Genomic DNA, 17987 nt, shown 5'->3' with positions numbered 1-17987 from the left:
ACATCATTTATTTAAAGAAGACGGTGTTATCACCCACCGATAAAACTACAAAAATAGTGGATATAAAAACTCATATACCAGCCACTACATATGATAATATAGATCATTTTCTTCAAGCGTTTAATGAAAACCCACAGTTAAAAAATAACGTAAAATTTCGATATGATGGATTAACAAAACTGGTTGGAATAGCAACAACAAATAAAGAAATAACATCTATCATAACAACTCCGATACTAAGTCTGCAATTGGGTTTTAAACCGAGAACAAATTTAAAACAAAATACATTAGGAAAAAACCCCGCAAATTTATATTTAGGTTTACCATCTCAAATATTTGTTTATACTGATATAATACATCCACAAGTAGTCGGGGATGTTATTACTTCATTACTCAGAATAATACCTTTAGATCCAACTAAGTTCATTTATGGAGCTTATAAAACTCACATCTTCTCACCCGCTCATTATGTACCAGTTTTACGAAGAGAGTTCGATACAATTGAAATAGATATAAGAACAACGACTGGTGTCAGAGTACCATTTCAATTTGGATCTTCTTGCGTGAAGCTACACTTTCAACGAGTAAAATGATTTACAACAGATCGTCAGTCTCTTGTCCTTACGAACATTATTATTCACACCAAGCCGGCTCTGGGATAGGTATTGTCTATAAGGGAGTTCCATACCAACGAGGACATGGTATAGGCAGTTTTTTGGGTGGACTATTTAGATCAGTGCTCCCTTTGTTATCTAGCGGTTTAAAAACCATTGGAAAAGAAACCTTAGGGGCAGGGGTTGGTCTGTTATCTGATATGGTAAATTCTCGTCCTATGGATAGTTCAATTCGATCACGATTTAAGGAAGCGAGCGCTAACCTAAAAAGAAAGGCTGATGAAAAAATTGATTCTCTCATGTCAGGATCTGGGTATAAAATGTCGAATAAAAGAAGAGAACCGCTCATTACTCGAAAAGCATCGCGACGAAGAGGAAGTAAAAATAATAATAAAAATAACGATATATTTTCAAGTTAAATAATGTCATTTCTACACAGTCATTCATGTGAATGTGCAAAATCAGAATTAGATATATTTGCCCTTCCATCAACTCAAACAAGTATTGAAAGCGGACATTGGATTCATTACAAACCAATTTCATCTTTAAGTGATGATGGCCCCATTGAATTTCAAGTACCTGGATCAGGAGATGACTACATTGATCTATCACACACAATGTTACATATTACTGCTAAAGTGTTGAATCAAGATGGGACAAAATTAAAAGCAGATGCCGGAGTTGGACCCACCAATAACTGGCTACATTCCCTTTTCAACCAACTTGATGTATATTTAAATCAAAAACTCATATCACCCCCAAACAATACATATGCTTACCGTGCTTATATGGAAAATCTTCTCAACTATGGACCGGCAGCCAAAAAAACCCATCTTACTTGTGGGTTATGGTATGAGGATACCCCAGATTTTATGGATACCGTTGACGCCAACAACAAAGGATTTCAGAAAAGACTAGAATTTATCAAAGAGAGTAAGCAAGTGGAAATGATTGGACATTTGCATGGCGATATATTTAACCAAGAGAAATTCTTGATAAATGGCGTTGAATTGCGTATTAAGTTAGTCCGATCAAAAGAATCGTTTAATTTAATTTGTCATCAAGATAAAAAATTTAAAGTACAAATAACAGATGCTAGTCTCATTGTTAGAAGAACAAAAATTAATCCTAGCGTTTTGTTAGCCCATCAAAAAGTATTGGCAACAACGACTGCGAAGTACCCCATTACGAGAGCAGAAGTTAAGGTTCTCACAATACCATCAGGGGTCCAGGGTAAAACATTGGATAATATATTTCTCGGACAAATTCCTAAACGGTGTATTATTGGATTTGTATCAAATTCAGGTTTTAATGGAAATTTAGCTTTGAATCCATTTAATTTTCAAAACTATAATATGAATTCATTTAGTTTGTTTGTAGATGGTCATGAAATTCCTTCTAAAACATTACAACCGTCATTTAGTTCTGGTTTAATAGCGGCGGCATATCACACCTTATTTTCCGGAACTGGTATTCATTTTCACAACGAAGGTAATGGAATAAGTAGAACAGATTATGGTGGAGGTTATTGTTTGTTATGTTTTGATTTAACCCCAGATTTATCTGCTAGTTCAACTTCACATTGGAATCTTGTTAGACATGGAAGTGTTCGGATAGAAGTACGCTTTGATTCGGCTCTAACTAGCACCATTAATTGTATCGTTTATGCAGAATTGGATAACATTATTGAAATAAACAAAAACCGTGATGTATCTGTAGATTATAATAGTTGAAAAACATAATTATATAAATACAATGTTTTCTTTCGTTTACTTTATTTTGTTGTAGTCATTGTTTGCAGCATCATCAAGACAAAAATTGTTATTAATTAAGTAATTATGGATACTAATGAGATACAATTTTGTATGAAGAAATTAAACCCACTTTTTGAAACAAATGTTTTTGCTGCTAACAAAATACCTATTTGGGTCGATCTACCTGTCTTTATTGTTAGTAATTTGGACCCTGACACGAAACCAGGCTCCCACTGGGTTGCCATACACATTGATGTTACTGGTATAGGAGAATATTTTGATTCCTTCGGAAGGAAGCCTTCAGGTTACCATAACTTATTTTTAAAAAGAAACACCAGACAGTGGTTTTTTAACAATAAACCTCTTCAAAACCATTTTACTTCAGTTTGTGGTGAATATTGTTTAGTTTATTTGTATTTTAAATATCATGGAAAAACTATGAAAGATATGCTTAGTTTGTTTTCTGATAATTCTGTATGTAATGACCTTATATTAAGGAATATGTTTAAAACATTTTTTGTGAAATAAAATAATACGTGTACTTAAATAAGATTTTTTATTTTTTCATATAATACAAAGACCATTCTAAACTATAAATTTTTTTTTAAATTTTATTATTTACAAAATATTTCTTAATATTCTTTGTTACTTAAAAACGAGACGACACAAAAAATCTGTTACATGGAAAATGTACTTAAGGAGAGGTAAAAAATGAGAAATACGTTAACACAATCATTAAGCTACTACTATCATTAATAATTATAACTATCACTGTTTCTTATTATCTATAAAATATTTCACACTACTGTCCTTAGAAGCTAATTGCTTTGTTATGTTATAAATAATATTTCGCGTATTTTGTAGCTCCAAATCGTCTTCCAGCGCAAAATATTTCAATCTGAAGTCCGCATGCTTCCAGTGTTCCATGGGTGGGATGTTTTTAATTGTTTGCATATCATATATCTCGATTTTAATCAAATGTGATGCATATGCCCCGTCGTCTTGTCCGGATGATAAGTTTGCAACACCGTCTGGTGAACTTTTGCTCACATTCGAAGACCGTTTCACAATTTTGGGTTGCTTTTTAGGTCGTTCAAAGAAACTATCGATATTGTTTCCTGAACGTTTCTTTGCGATGGCTTGTTTAACTTTGAAACCAAGCGTACCCTCTTCATCGCTTGATTCGTCTTTATTATTATCCGGGTAGTAATAGTTCTTGAAAGTATTTTCAGTGAACTGAAACAATATAAAACAATAATTTACACACTGTCTACAATCTTTATAATTAAAACACAAAGAACACAAGTGAAAACAAAACAAAGTAAGTTACGGTAATAAAAGACATACTTACATCCATTGTTGGGTCTTTCTATAAACACTTAAACACTTCACTGTTGAATTAACACTATATTTCTATATACTGCAATAGATACAAGGAGCTCTGATACAGTGGACTGCCACGACGGTAATACTTACTCAAACTCATTTCTCTTCGGCTTTTATACTGTGTCACTATGACCAGGGTACAGTACCGTTAAAATCATGTCTCAACAAGTTCATCTAATACATACGCTCTCTTTACTAAAACCCAAATTCAAAAGCATAATAGGAAACAATAAATCCATTGTCGGTATAAAATATAATAGATGTCTACCAATAAAGCAATTATGCTGTTATAACAATGAATAGCAACGCACAAGAAATGTTGACGTATTAGACTAAATCATGTTGAAACCAGTTGACACGTCTCGTTCCTTTTTTTTAATCACACAAGGTAACATGTCTCAACAAGTTCATCTAAACAGACGTTCTCTTTACTCAAACCCAAATTATAAAAGAATAGGTATAGGAAACAATAAATCCATTGTCAGCATAAAATATAATAGACGTCTATTAATAAAGCAATTATGCTGTTATAACAATGAATAGCAACGCACAAGAAATGTTGATGTATTAGACTAAATCATGTTGAAACCAGTTGACATGTCTCGTTCTTTTTTTAAATCACACAAAGTAACATGTATCAACAAGTTCATCTAAACAGACGTTCTCTTTACTCAAACCCAAATTATAAAAGAATAGGTATAGGAAACAATAAATCCATTGTCAGTATAAAATATAATAGACGTCTATCAATAAAACAATTAAGCTATTATAACAATGAACACAAGTGCACAAGAAATGCCTCACACGCCTCGTTATTTTTTTAAATAATAGAAAGAAACAAGTAACTACGAGTTTACTTTATATCGGAAGACTAGGTGAAAGCAGGTTAGTTTGAAATGAGTTAGGTTGATTTTAGTTAGGTTTGGTCAAGTTAGGTTTAGGTTAGGTTTTCGAAGAATAAGTTAGGTTTGGTAAAAGGTTAAGGTTAGTTTAGGCTGCCAAAGGATTACTAGTGTAAATTCTACGTCAGAAGAAGGTTAGAACTGTATTCCTTATAAATCGAAATAGCTCCAAGAGGTAATAAGATAATGCGGGTTATTAGAGTACCTATGCATCACAAATAAGTACCTATCGCTAATACCTATTGCAAATAGCTGTCGCTAATACCTATTGCAAAATACCTATCACAAACACCTACAGTATACACATGGAGACGTCGGTGGGTTAAGGAAAGGGTCCAGGCAGGTAGTATGCTCGGTAACACAATAGCGCGCCCGAGTCGAGATCGAACCACTGAGGCGGGGCCAGAATCGGGGAATACTTTCTACTCGCGATTCTGGAGATACTCTCGAACGATTTCCACAGGATATGACTTAGAGATCTAATTCACATCTAATATATATCTTACTCTATCTAACGTAAAAGTGACATCGGTTGCCCGAATTGCGCTGCAAAAGAGAACTAGTTGATATCTAAACTATAACGTATCTAGAATGGATCTAGTACCTACGTGTCGTTTCTTGTGGATATCTTGAAGTTCGAATATGGCAGTCTGTCACGAACTCACGATTTATTCCCTAGCGCTACGCCGTAGCGCGTAGCGGTTTGTAGGAACCATGCTTCATAGCGTAATCGTTAATTCATTCACTGCTAAGCTACGCTTGGAGTGCTAAGTCATACGATAGCACAGTTTGTAGTATCTCGGTATGCAGAAAAATGCTTCGTAAGTAGGTACATGACAAATGATGCATTTGTAACTCTCACCTCTAACTCCAATGGACACAGGTCTTCGTGTAGGTCCTGAAAAAATAAGACCTTTCGTATAAATTTAGTAATTAATATGAATATATATAATATATTCTTAATTTATTTGTAATAATAATTACAGGTCTGGTACTATCTTTACTGAAAACGAAATTAAACCTCTTAAGGACTACCATAAAAAATACCTCTTTAATTTGGAATCTATACCCTATAGTGAAGAATATAAGGTTGAATTATTTTTGTTTTGAAATAATAAATGCAACTCTATTCCAGTTTAAAACTGTTTTAATTATATTTAAGTAATTAGTAGTAGGACGTTAGGACGAGGTTAATAAAAAGCCGAGGCAAAAGCTTATACAAGTCTAAATAACCACCTGTTCCTAATCCTCGGAAGTCTCCCAAATCCGCTTCAGTCTCTGAAAATAAATTTCGTTAGAAAGGAAAGCTATTTACTTAGGTACAATTACCTCAAAATTACTTTATAAATAAATAAATAACAAGATGTAACTTTTTTACACCATCACATCAACTGAAAACACTTATTGTAATCTATACGGTTGATCACTTCGATGAATTCTTCGGGAATAATATGAGCCCACACTCGAGCTTTCGTATTTCTCTCATTAACAGACCAGCTCGATTGGCTCGATGGTACCAAATTACTGTATTGTCATATGGATTACATGTTATAGTGTGTTAAAAACATGGATCTGGATACCTACCGTAGTCGTCATATGTAGTGACATCGCCGTCGCTGAAGTTGGGGTCCTGAGCTTGCGGCAGGCCCTGGTCGTTGGCGGGCTCCGTCAGCTCCTTGCAGGAGACCTGCAGCACCAGCAGCGCCAGCGCGGCCGCCTGCCACGACATGTTGCCTAAAACAGGAACGTTTCCAAGTTCAATAATAAAGGGATGTACCGACTAGTCGCCGACTAGTCGGGAAAGCCGACTATCCGGCCACATTTGTAGTCGGCGATTAGTCGGCGACTAGTCGGCAAAAATGGCCGATTAGTCGGCACTTTATTAGTGAAAGAAAAAGAAAACAAAAGAAATCAACAGTAAATATTTGCCATATGTTTTGTGTCTATTTTACCAAAATACCTATTCAGGGTCCAGACGAAAACTTTTGTTCATATAATTACCCGTTTGATCGTTATCGTATGTTGGGTGGGCTGGTGTTTTCGTCTACAGGTCGATCTCAACTGATTCTTGTGTAATTTCATGGCCAAGTTCTATAGTTAAACGATTTTATTATTATTTAGTTTTTGTTTTTTTTTAAATGGTGGAGCCATGGGGAACTGTTAATGTTATTGCAAAATTTAGAGTCTTATAAACAGGGCACCTTGCTCGTAAAGACGCTGACCACAGGGGATAGGTTCTTAATTGGCGACTACGTACGGGAAATAGAGCCTTAGAAATACCTCCTACAAGTTGTACTGACGATCTTCTCAAGATCGCAAAATAAAAGAAAGACAGAAATTGAACGAGGATTCTTGTGATAGGTCTTTGAACCAGTACACCTTTTAGCCAAGCTAATATGATGAATAGCGCAACCAAAGAAGCAAAACTATTGTTTTTCACCTGAAACTATACGAAACTAATGATCTGGCCGACTAGCCGACTAGTCGGCCGACTAATCGGCCATTCGAGCGCCGATTAGTCGGCTAGTCGGCTAGTCGGCCAAATCAATAGTCGGTACATCACTATAATAATAAGCTACTTGCTTCCTTCAGTTATAGGAGCAGTAACCCCAGAACGTATCTCTTCGTAGCTAAATGTAAAAAAAGGATCGGCCTATTTTGACGACTTGCCCCCTTTTTTTTGGATTACTTTCGCTTTCAAACGGTTCATGAATATTTATGTTACACCATGTATACTAAGATTTAAACGAATTTGCATTTGCAACAAACAAATCAAAAATAGGTAGGTAAATGGTTTGCAAGATACCTACCTATTATTAGGTAAGCCTTTCTTCTAAAATTAATATCCTCATAAGTCAACATTTTAAATCAAATTATAATAAATTATCAGTTGCGCCTGAATTTTAATAGACTGCTGCAATAAATATCAATGATAGGCCATCAACTGGCCCAAATAAATCTGTGCATAGACGCGCTGTATTCCATAGCAACGATCCGGGGCGGCCCACTGACCCCCGCGCCACTCTACATCTGTTTGTGTAGAGATGACAGAATCAATTGGCGACTCATAATTAATTTTAGCAATGCAACCGTTGCGTGAATGAACCAATTTGTTTATTGGACTATGAGAGGCCATTGCCCACTTTCGTGAATGATTTTGGCAGCGCAATGAGAATTGACGAGATTGATCCATTAGTGGCGATGATACTAATGAAGTTAAAAATGATTGTCGAGTGATTGTATAAGTAGTCCAAAATTTATTTTGTTATGAGTTTCGCACTAACTCTTTCAGGTTTAAGTCCCCCACCCGGCCTCAATATAAGACTTAACAAATCTCTAGTAAACATGACATGTGTAAACATAAATTGCAACTAAAAATGCTCTACTGAAAATGTGGAACATTTAAGTACAAATGGTGCGAAAATGGCTTTTACGGCAAATGTCTCTTGAAGGAGGATTTTTTCGCCTGTTCGCATATAAGAGAATAAACGACACGCGTTGTGGACTAATGGGTTCTTTATAGACGTGCAAATCCCGGGTGATGCAAAAATGATATTTAGGTAAATTACACGTTGGTCGCCAAGTATCACACTGCCCGCCGCCCGCTGATGAGAAAACACTCGCCTATGAAAAAACTAGCTAATCGTTCGGCAACGTATTGGCTACGTAATATAAGCCTTAGGGATGACTCACGCTAGACCGAGCCGTGCCCGGGCCAAGGCGTCCGACCTGTCATTATTTTCTATGACGGCATTGACAGCTGATCGGTGATCACGTGGTACTTTCCATTATTTAAATAACCATTATTTTAATAATTAGATACTGATGCGTGTAGTGTAATACACTACATACGTGGTCGTTTCTCAAAAAGTTGGCACCGCCACCTGTAAATAGGTTTATGTTAGAACTTTTTTTTCGTTATGTACTATTTTTATATATAAAAAATTAATACATATTTAGAGAGACTTTTTACACAGAGGCCTAATACTTTGAAAAAGATTTAATAAATATTGATTACAAAAAAAAATATTGTAACTACGTTTATCCGTTAACCTGCCGTGTCCCAACACGAGGTACTGATGTTCCGAGCTATGAAAACCACACATAATATTAACTTAATTTAACGGCATTACCGTATTTTATTAACAAATATCCTTAACTTTTAAAGTATTACTATCGCATAACAATCTTATACTTATATTTTAAGTTATTCGGCTTCAAAGTTTGTCCAAGGCAATTCTTAACAGTCACCTGGCGCGTCACGTTCACGACGATTGTATAACCCCCACCGCACCTTTCCCGTCTCACTCCGCACGTGCTGAAGCCGTCACTCATCAGCTATCACCTGGTAGGACGAAGACGTGGTTATTGTGCTTCGCAAATAAAACACAAACGACAAAGTATCGGAAATTGGAGTTTGTAATGGGTAAGTACTCTTTATCCTGGAGTCGATATCTTGCTAATTATGTAACCTATCGCATTACTATCAAGATATGTAACGTAAACAATAGTTTAGTTTTATATGCCTAAGTATGGAGTTCATCAAGCTAATACATTTTGTGTATTCGCGATATAACTGCCATTTTCCCCATCACCTGCATATCGTCCACCTGGCTAAAACTGCCAGGTGGATGAGATTTTGCGGCAGGTTAATGTCACTGATACCACAACTAATACTCGTAACTATATAATTATATAGCGGTTATATCGCTTTTGTGTGTTAATTTAGGAATAAAAACTATCCTGTCTGTTAAAGCTGCATATTATTGAAATTTTTGTACTTTTGTCTCAAGTCTCGTTAACCTGTCCAAAAAAGTCAGGTGAATGAGGCAATGGCAGGTGAACGAAGCGTCATTCACCAGCCATATGACAGGTGATCGATAATTATTTAAAATCCACGTTACATATACTCAAACTAGATTTGTGACGTCCCACGGAAAAAGGTACCTTATGAGGGTTTTTAGTTTTAGACATATATTAAAATGTTTTGTAAAAAGTATAAGTATATGCAGATTAGTCCCGTTCTTGTCAAAACCCAGTTCTGATGATGGGATCTATGAAGAATCGAGGGAACTCCTCAAATCTTAAAGGCATACATATAGTGATTTTTGTGTTTTTATTTACAAATCAAGCATATACATTCACAAAAGTGACATTGGATGAAGTGGAACTGCTGATGAAGATCAGAACGAAACTCTTCAACGACGCATAGTTCACGTTTGGCGATTTGTCCTCTTCGTTATGTTTGTTAAGCAAGATAAGTTTATAAGCTGCATTTTTGTCAATCTCGAGTTCTGATGATGGGATCCATGAGGAATCGAGGGAACTCCTCAAATCTTAAAGGCATTCATATAGTGATTTTTGTGTTTTTATTTACAAATCAAGCATATACATTCACAAAAGTGACATTGGATGAAGTGGAACTGCTGATGAAGATCAGAACGGAACTCTTCAACGACGCATAGTTCACGTTTGGCAATTTGTCCTCTTCGTTATGTTTGTTAAGCAAGATAAGTTTATAAGCTGCATTTTTGTCAATCTCGAGTTCTGATGATGGGATCCATGAGGAATCGAGGGAACTCCTCAAATCTTAAAGGCATGCGTATAGTGACTTTTGGATTTTCATCAGAAAATCAAGCATTTTTATTAAAAACTGTCGCATTTGATGAAGTGGAACTGCTGATGATGATTAGAACAGAACTCTTCACCGATGCATAGTACACGTTTGGCGATTTAGATTGTGACTTGGATTGGGACTGGGGCTGGGACCCGGACCCAGACTCGGGCCCGGACTCGGACCCGGACTGTGACTCGGACCCGGACCTAGACTCAAACCTGGACCTGGATCCTGGCTCTTATCTGAACCTGAACCCGGACCTAACCTGACCTAACCTTGCACCAAACCTGAGTTCCACTAGGTACTGCGAGGGTTCAACATCAGCTCTATCTTGGGTACTGCGCTCCCAAGTGCTCATCAAGACGTGTCGAATGACCAAAACAGCATGTGTCTATGTTGCATCAAACCTGAGTTCCAGTAGGTACTGCGAGGGTTCAGCATCAGCTCTATCTTGGGTACTGCTTTCCCAAGTGCTTATCAAGACGTGTCGAATGACCAAAACAGCGTGTGTCTATGTTGCACCAAACCTGAGTTCCACTAGGTACTGCGAGGGTTCAGCATCAGCTCTATCTTAGTAACCACTTTTCCAAGTGTTCATCAAGACGTGTTGGATGACCAAAACAGCGTGTGTCTATGTTGCACCAAACCTGAGTTCCACTAGGTACTGCGAGGGTTCATCATCAGCTCTATCTTGGGTACTGTTTTCCCAAGTGCTCATCAACACGTGTCGAATGACCAAAACAGCATGTGTCTATGTTGCATCAAACCTGAGTTCCAGTAGGTACTGCGAGGGTTCATCATCAGCTCTATCTTGGGTACTGCTTTCGCAAGTCCTCATCAAGACGTGTCGAATGACCAAAACAGCGTGTGTCTATGTTGCACCAAACCTGAGTTCCACTAGGTACTGCGAGGGTTCAGCATCAGCTCTATCTTAGTAACCACTTTTCCAAGTGTTCATCAAGACGTGTTGGATGACCAAAACAGCGTGTGGCTATGTTGCACCAAACCTGAGTTCCACTAGGTGCTGCGAGGGTTCAGCATCAGCTCTATCTTAGTAACCACTTTTCCAAGTGTTCATCAAGACGTGTTGGATGACCAAAACAGCGTGTGGCTATGTTGCACCAAACCTGAGTTCCACTAGGTGCTGCGAGGGTTCAGCATCAGCTCTATCTTGGGTACTGCTCTCCCAAGTCCTCATCAAGACGTGTCGAATGACCAAAACAGCGTGTGTCTATGTTGCACCAAACCTGAGTTCCACTAGGTACTGCGAGGGTTCAGCATCAGCTCTATCTTGGGTACTGCTCTCCCAAGTCCTCATCAAGACGTGTCGAATGACCAAAACAGCGTGTGTCTATGTTGCACCAAACCTGAGTTCCACTAGGTACTGCGAGGGTTCAGCATCAGCTCTATCTTAGTAACCACTTTTCCAAGTGTTCATCAAGACGTGTTGGATGACCAAAACAGCGTGTGTCTATGTTGCACCAAACCTGAGTTCCACTAGGTGCTGCGAGGGTTCAGCATCAGCTCTATCTTGGGTACTACTCTCCCAAGTCCTCATCAAGACGTGTCGAATGACCAAAACAGCGTGTGTCTATGTTGCACCAAACCTGAGTTCCACTAGGTACTGCGAGGGTTCAGCATCAGCTCTATCTTGGGTACTGCTCTCCCAAGTCCTCATCAAGACGTGTCGAATGACCAAAACAGCGTGTGTCTATGTTGCACCAAACCTGAGTTCCACTAGGTACTGCGAGGGTTCAGCATCAGCTCTATCTTGGGTACTGCCCTCCCAAGTCCTTATCAAGACGTGTCGACTGACCAAAACAGCGTGTGTCTATGTTGCATCAAACCTGAGTTCCAGTAGGTACTGCGAGGGCTCAGCATCAGCTCTATCTTGGGTACTGCACTTCCAAGTGCTCATCAAGACGTGTTGGATGACCAAAACAGCGTGTGTCTATGTTGCACCAAACCTGAGTTCCACTAGGTACTGCCAGGGTGAATAGACAGCAAGATTGAATGTTTACTTATTCACAGAAACTTGTTGTTAAATTGGGAATCGAATCGAAGGTGAGGTGGGTCAGAATCCAAAATTTTAATCATCGTGGTGGACAATAAGTTCCCTTTTTATTGAAGATGACACATTTTTCGATTATTTTTAGAAGGCATTGAAATGATGTGGTGGACAGGTGGATGACACTCATTACAGGTGAATGATGACAAGAAACCAGGTTAACGGCAACGGACACAGGTTAATGACGCCTCTCGATAACCTGTCAATATTTTCATTGGAATTTGTACTTATTTCTCGATAACCTGCTTCTACTATCGATAACCTGGAGACAAAATATCTTTCACCTGCCCTTGATATCATTCACCTGAATTTCAAACGCCTATATCTTCTAAACTAATTGAAGGAATTGCTTCCCTTCCACATTTTCTAATAGTTTAAGTTGCCTTTTAACGATCCCAATAAAAAAAAATGCGAAAATGCAAAATTTTTGAAAAACATAAATTTTAACCTGGCGGTGCCAACTTTTTGAGAAACGACCACGTATGTGTCTAAAATATACCTAGTAATATTCTCTCTGAATGGTCTGAAAATATATTAAACGTCCACTTCAATGTCGTGGCAAGAGCCGAGTGATCAAAAAATGGTGAGCATCTTGTTCGTTGCGATCCGTTCCGTTATATATAGAATTATACCTATGATTTCCCGAGGATTTCCCTCATGCGCGTCAAACTAGATATCACAAATAAAATATCCCATCAATCAAAAGCCTTTCTTTGGATATAATAACCAACATAAACCTTTTCTAAAAGGATGAGATCTTTTCGTCTGGCTGTCAAATAAATGGATATTGCGGTAAAACGAAATGCTGCGATTTGTTCGGCCAACTCAGCCGTTAATCGCAAACGCCAGCTTCAAGATATGAAGGCTAAAGCGAGGGCTTGCGATTTCAGGATTGAGGCTTTGGCGCTGACGTGTAGTGTTCTCTGACTGGGCGGCGATAATTGATTGCATACCTACTATATATAGGTAGGTACATCACGCACGAAATAAGCCATTTTGATATTAGGGTTTGTTTATCTTATAGTACTTATCTACAAAAAAAAACAGTACTAAACTACCTTTAAAACAATCAATGATAAAATACTCTACTTTTTCGATGTTTCATGAGAGCCACCCTTAAATGAGTACCTATTTAAGATAGTATAAAGTAACTGTACGGTTACCATCAGTTTGTCACTGACATAAACGCCGTCGAGAACGTAATTTACTTTCTATACATCTCGCTCGCACTCGCATATTAGTGCAAACGGGATGTATAGAAAATAAATTACGTTCTCGACGGCGTTTATGTCAGTGACAAACTGATGGTAACCGTACTGATCATTAGAATGTGCACTCACCTTATATGTCGTGTGTGGGGGATGTGCGGGCGCCGGCCCGCGAGTACCGCGCCGGGTGCGCGCACGAGCATAAATACCGCCGCACTGCCCGCGCAGGGGCTCCCAACCCATCCTAGACGAGGGACCTTCCTTCACGATCAACATCACTCATCAAGTATCATCTTCATTTTTCAGGTTGCTAGGAAATGTGGCCTGCCTACGTCATCTGAAGCAAAAAAGAATATAAATATTTTTAGCAGGTATACGAGTATACTACATAGTTACATATAGGCACATGGACCTGGTAGGTTATCACAAAAATATTAGTAGGTATGTAAACTACTAATATTTTTGTGAGACTCTACCATGTCCATGTGCATAGGCACATGTAATTAAACCTTGGCATAGTAACACATAGATGTTACTATGTAGTCTACTCGTATGTGATATAAATATGTACATAGGATGCAAATAAAGATCTCTCTCTATCTCTATCTCTAATTAAGATAGCTCGGTTACCAGAGATGTGACTTATTTGAAATACTTGTATTTAAAATGCAAATACAAAATGCAAAATACCTATTTTGTATTTTGTATTTAAATACCTTTTGAAGAAAACTATTTTGTATTTTATTTGAAATAGTTTTTGGGACCTATTTTCTATTTTCAAAATACAAAATAGGGTACATCGCCAATTATTAGCCAGTTTTCAATTACTGGCCACCTATACTAAAATGAATTCTGTGTATAGGTGAATAGAACTCATTTTTGTAAGAGGCGGCCAGTTATTGAACGAGTGGGTTGTGGATAAATTTCAGTTACTGGCCATTTTCCTTATACTGAAAATGAGTTTTATTTATCTGTAAATAGAATTCATTTTTGGAATAGGTGGCCAGTAATTGAAAACTGGCTAATAATTGGATTTTCGTACCTTATATACTAAAATGAACTTTGTTCACCTATAAATAGAAATCAAATTAAGTGGCCAGTAATTGGGGGGTGGCTAGTAATTGGCGATGTACCCTACTTTATATGTAGTAGGTAGGTAATGTAGGTAGGAGTTACAATCTCTTCTGATGTTACAATCCTGGCAACTCTCTCATTCTTTTCACATGGAACTGTTGAATCTGTTTATTAACGTCGCACATGATCACAAGCGTAGCGAGTGGTTAAAAAAGTGGAATCTTGAGTGTTGCGATGGTTTCAACGCACGAGAGGAGAACAAACTTTTGTGCCCTGGTGAAACACAAACGAGACGTTTTCATCACACTAACGAGGGGCATTATACTAGCTGTAAAACATGACAAGTTAATGCTTTAAAAGTTGGCCGTTAAAAACCATCATCCATACAGTACATCCTACCGGTTAATATGAGCAAACAACTAGAAATTTGCACTCTAGGTAGAGGATTGATTTCAAAGAATAAAGAGTCTTTTCAATTCGGAAATTCGGAGTAATACTTTTTAATTCAGATTAGGTATTCACTACTCAGAGTACCTTTTATCGCAAAGTATTTGTATTTTAAAAAAGTATTTTGAAAATACCTATTTCGTATTTTGTATTTAAATACAAATTCAAAAACTATTTTGTATTTTGCATTTGAAATAGTATTATCAAGGAAGTATTTGTATTTTGTATTTAAATACTTTTTATAAAGTATTTTTCACATCTCTGTCGGTTACTTTTAATTAGTTACGATCCTACGGTGAAAAAGATGATAGCAGAATACTAACATAAGTACACGCAAACAATGTACCTAGACAACTAATAGTTATTTGTTTTACAAGGGAGCAAAGTTGTTGTTTAACCGCTCGTGCTTATATTGATACCCGAGCAAGCGAAAGATTCCAAAATTGAACCACGAGCGTAGCGAGTGGTTTAAAAATGGAATCTTGAGCGTTGCGAGGGTTTCAAAGCACGAGGGTTAAACAAAATTTGCCCCCGAGTCAAACACAAAATTTTTCACCACACCAACCCGAGGCAAATATTTAATGTAAAATATCAAACAAAATCAAACCAAATCAAATCCAAATGAATGTTATTAAATATTTATCATCCATAATCATCATTTAAAAGTCAATTCAACCAGCCAACATAAGAAAACAACTCAAAATTTGCATTTGATTACTTTGCCTCACATGTGAATAAAATGCAACTTTGCTATCAGTTTTTGAAGTGCAAAGTAAGCCTTTCCGAGCTGGTGTGGTAAAAAATCAATTATACACCTTTGTTCTTGATTTGTAATTAGATTTGTCGAGGCGAAACAAAAATAATAAAGAATAAATAAAATTAGTTAATAGGTAGGTATACGAAAGTCCACTTATATGAATGTAGAGTCAGATTATACTTATTATAAACGTTATATTTTCATATAATGATGGATGACATTATTAAAGTTATAAGCAGCCCGCTGCGTGTAATGTTGGTAGTCCCATTTTTCAGGCAATATTTAGGCCGCAGTTTGGCGATGGCTGCGCGCACCAATTCCTATATTGTTGTTAAATCGCTTCTTCGGCACTCGGCTTCGCTTACCAACATAATGTGACCTCTGGATCCACAACAACCGTACGTTATCGGACACCACGCTTGTGCTGTTCTACGTAACTCGTGTGCTCGATAAGAAGACGAACGCTAATGCTGTGATATGGCGATGACCGCTTTTCAATTACGCGGGTCAAACGGCAATCTTTTTATTACCATTTCAATTCAAAGATAGATGTCTAGAGAAAGCGTTGGTTGCAGTCTGTTTAGTTTAATTTCTTACAGTTTTATCATAATACACCACAAGTAATATACTCATGGACAAATTTAGATGAACGTAAAAAAAGGTTTAATTACTGGATTACAGCACGTAAAGTAATTTCAAAATTAGTAATTTACTCTAACTTCTTTTTTTTTAACTTAAGTTTTTCTCATTCCTCTAAATTTGTATATGAATGTATTTACATAAACAAAATCTATTAATAGAACTAATGGTATGGTAATGTAAGTAATGAATCTAAATTAGATACGTGTTGCAAAACCCTACTAGACAAAATCGTTATACGGCGTACATTCTACAGGAAAATTGAATTTGATGAGACAAATAAAAAAACATCCACAACTTTGAAACACACAATACAAAAATTACAAAAACGTTACAATATTCCAATGTACTCTTTGATCATGATCATGTCATGACATTGACATTTTATCTCTGACTCTACTGTTGCTCTACTGATACTTAATTACTATAGTAAGTTGATAGTAAGTTTGATAGTAAGTATCAAAGAATATAATACTCACTGTAAGTATCTCTTTTTGATCTCTTTGCTCTACCGAGAGGTTTAAAAAGATGTAACCTTCAAATCAAGAGTGAACAGGCACCTTCTGGGCGAGCTCGCTCCATCGTAGGCCACGTCTACGCCTCGGCTAGTCTGTGGCCATGAGTAAGCCCATTCATAATAAATAAAAAAAATGTAGAGGATAACTGAAGATAAAATCTGTTAATATCTATAACAGTATTGACAGTACACATGGGCCATGTCAATGAATGTCATATGAACTATATATGAACGTTGTTGTTAAACCAGTTAAATCGAGTTAAATCATAGTTGAACCCTTCAAAGAAAGTATAGTGATAAACAAAGAAATATATATTAAGTCAATATGGAGAAAATGGGCATATAAAATTTAATGCGAGGAAGAGCGTCATTGGGCAAGAACTCTCGTATCTTCCTTTATATTATATACGTACGTCGTTCAAAGTCAGTCTAACAGGAAGATCATAGATTAGTATATGTTATTAACTGAGGAAGATCTTCACTCTTAATGCTCTACCCAAACTCTACCGACCTTTTGTAATACTAATAAGTCGAATATGTGTACAAACCCAAGAGTTAAAAGGAACGAAACAGCTTGTAGACGGTCTTTCACATTGACCTTTCTACAACAGTTGTATACCTACTTACACCACAACACAAAGAAAGAATTATTGGAAATTGACTCCCATAAGTGAAATTGGGGTTGCATGGTTTTATCGCCTTCTATGCAAACGAATTCACGGATGGAGGCTTGTATACTATTGAAAACAATTCTGCTAATTAATGGATTATAAAATGTACCTGGTCATTTTATAGCATCCCTTACTTTGTGTAGCGAACAAGATAAAAATAAAGGAGATGTTATTCAATGTAAAATCAAAGCATACATTTACGAAGTCAACCGAAGAATTATACGTGAGGTCTGGAAACCATACTAAATACTCAATAAGTAAATACTAGGTACGAATGTATATCTTTAGACGCTTTTTTCATTCGACTCTTAGCTAAGATTTCTCGCAGACGGC

The 17987-nt window shown here is 37.0% G+C and overlaps 2 protein-coding genes across 2 annotated transcripts in view; one reads left to right on the top strand and one right to left on the bottom strand.

The window, feature by feature from the left end:
* LOC134677818 (fibril-forming collagen alpha chain-like) overlaps positions 1–6387 on the bottom strand; it is a 33244-nt gene extending 26857 nt beyond the window's left edge. The window contains exons 1-3 of the mRNA XM_063536248.1: positions 6241–6387; positions 5893–5934; positions 5519–5554 (exon numbers count right to left, since the gene is read on the bottom strand). Of these exons, the coding sequence (XP_063392318.1) occupies positions 5519–5554; positions 5893–5934; positions 6241–6385 (223 nt within the window). The 5' untranslated portion in view covers positions 6386–6387. The remainder of the gene's footprint in view (positions 1–5518; positions 5555–5892; positions 5935–6240) is intronic.
* Positions 1–17987, top strand: part of LOC134677922 (uncharacterized) — an 85051-nt gene that overhangs the window by 47828 nt on the left and 19236 nt on the right. The gene's annotated exons all lie outside the window — the stretch shown is intronic.

This window comes from Cydia fagiglandana, chromosome 2 (genome assembly GCF_963556715.1).
Source record: "Cydia fagiglandana chromosome 2, ilCydFagi1.1, whole genome shotgun sequence".
NCBI classification, from domain to species: Eukaryota; Metazoa; Arthropoda; class Insecta; order Lepidoptera; family Tortricidae; genus Cydia; species Cydia fagiglandana.
Note: the sequence above shows the minus strand (reverse complement) of the source record. Positions and strands in the feature narration are given on the sequence as shown.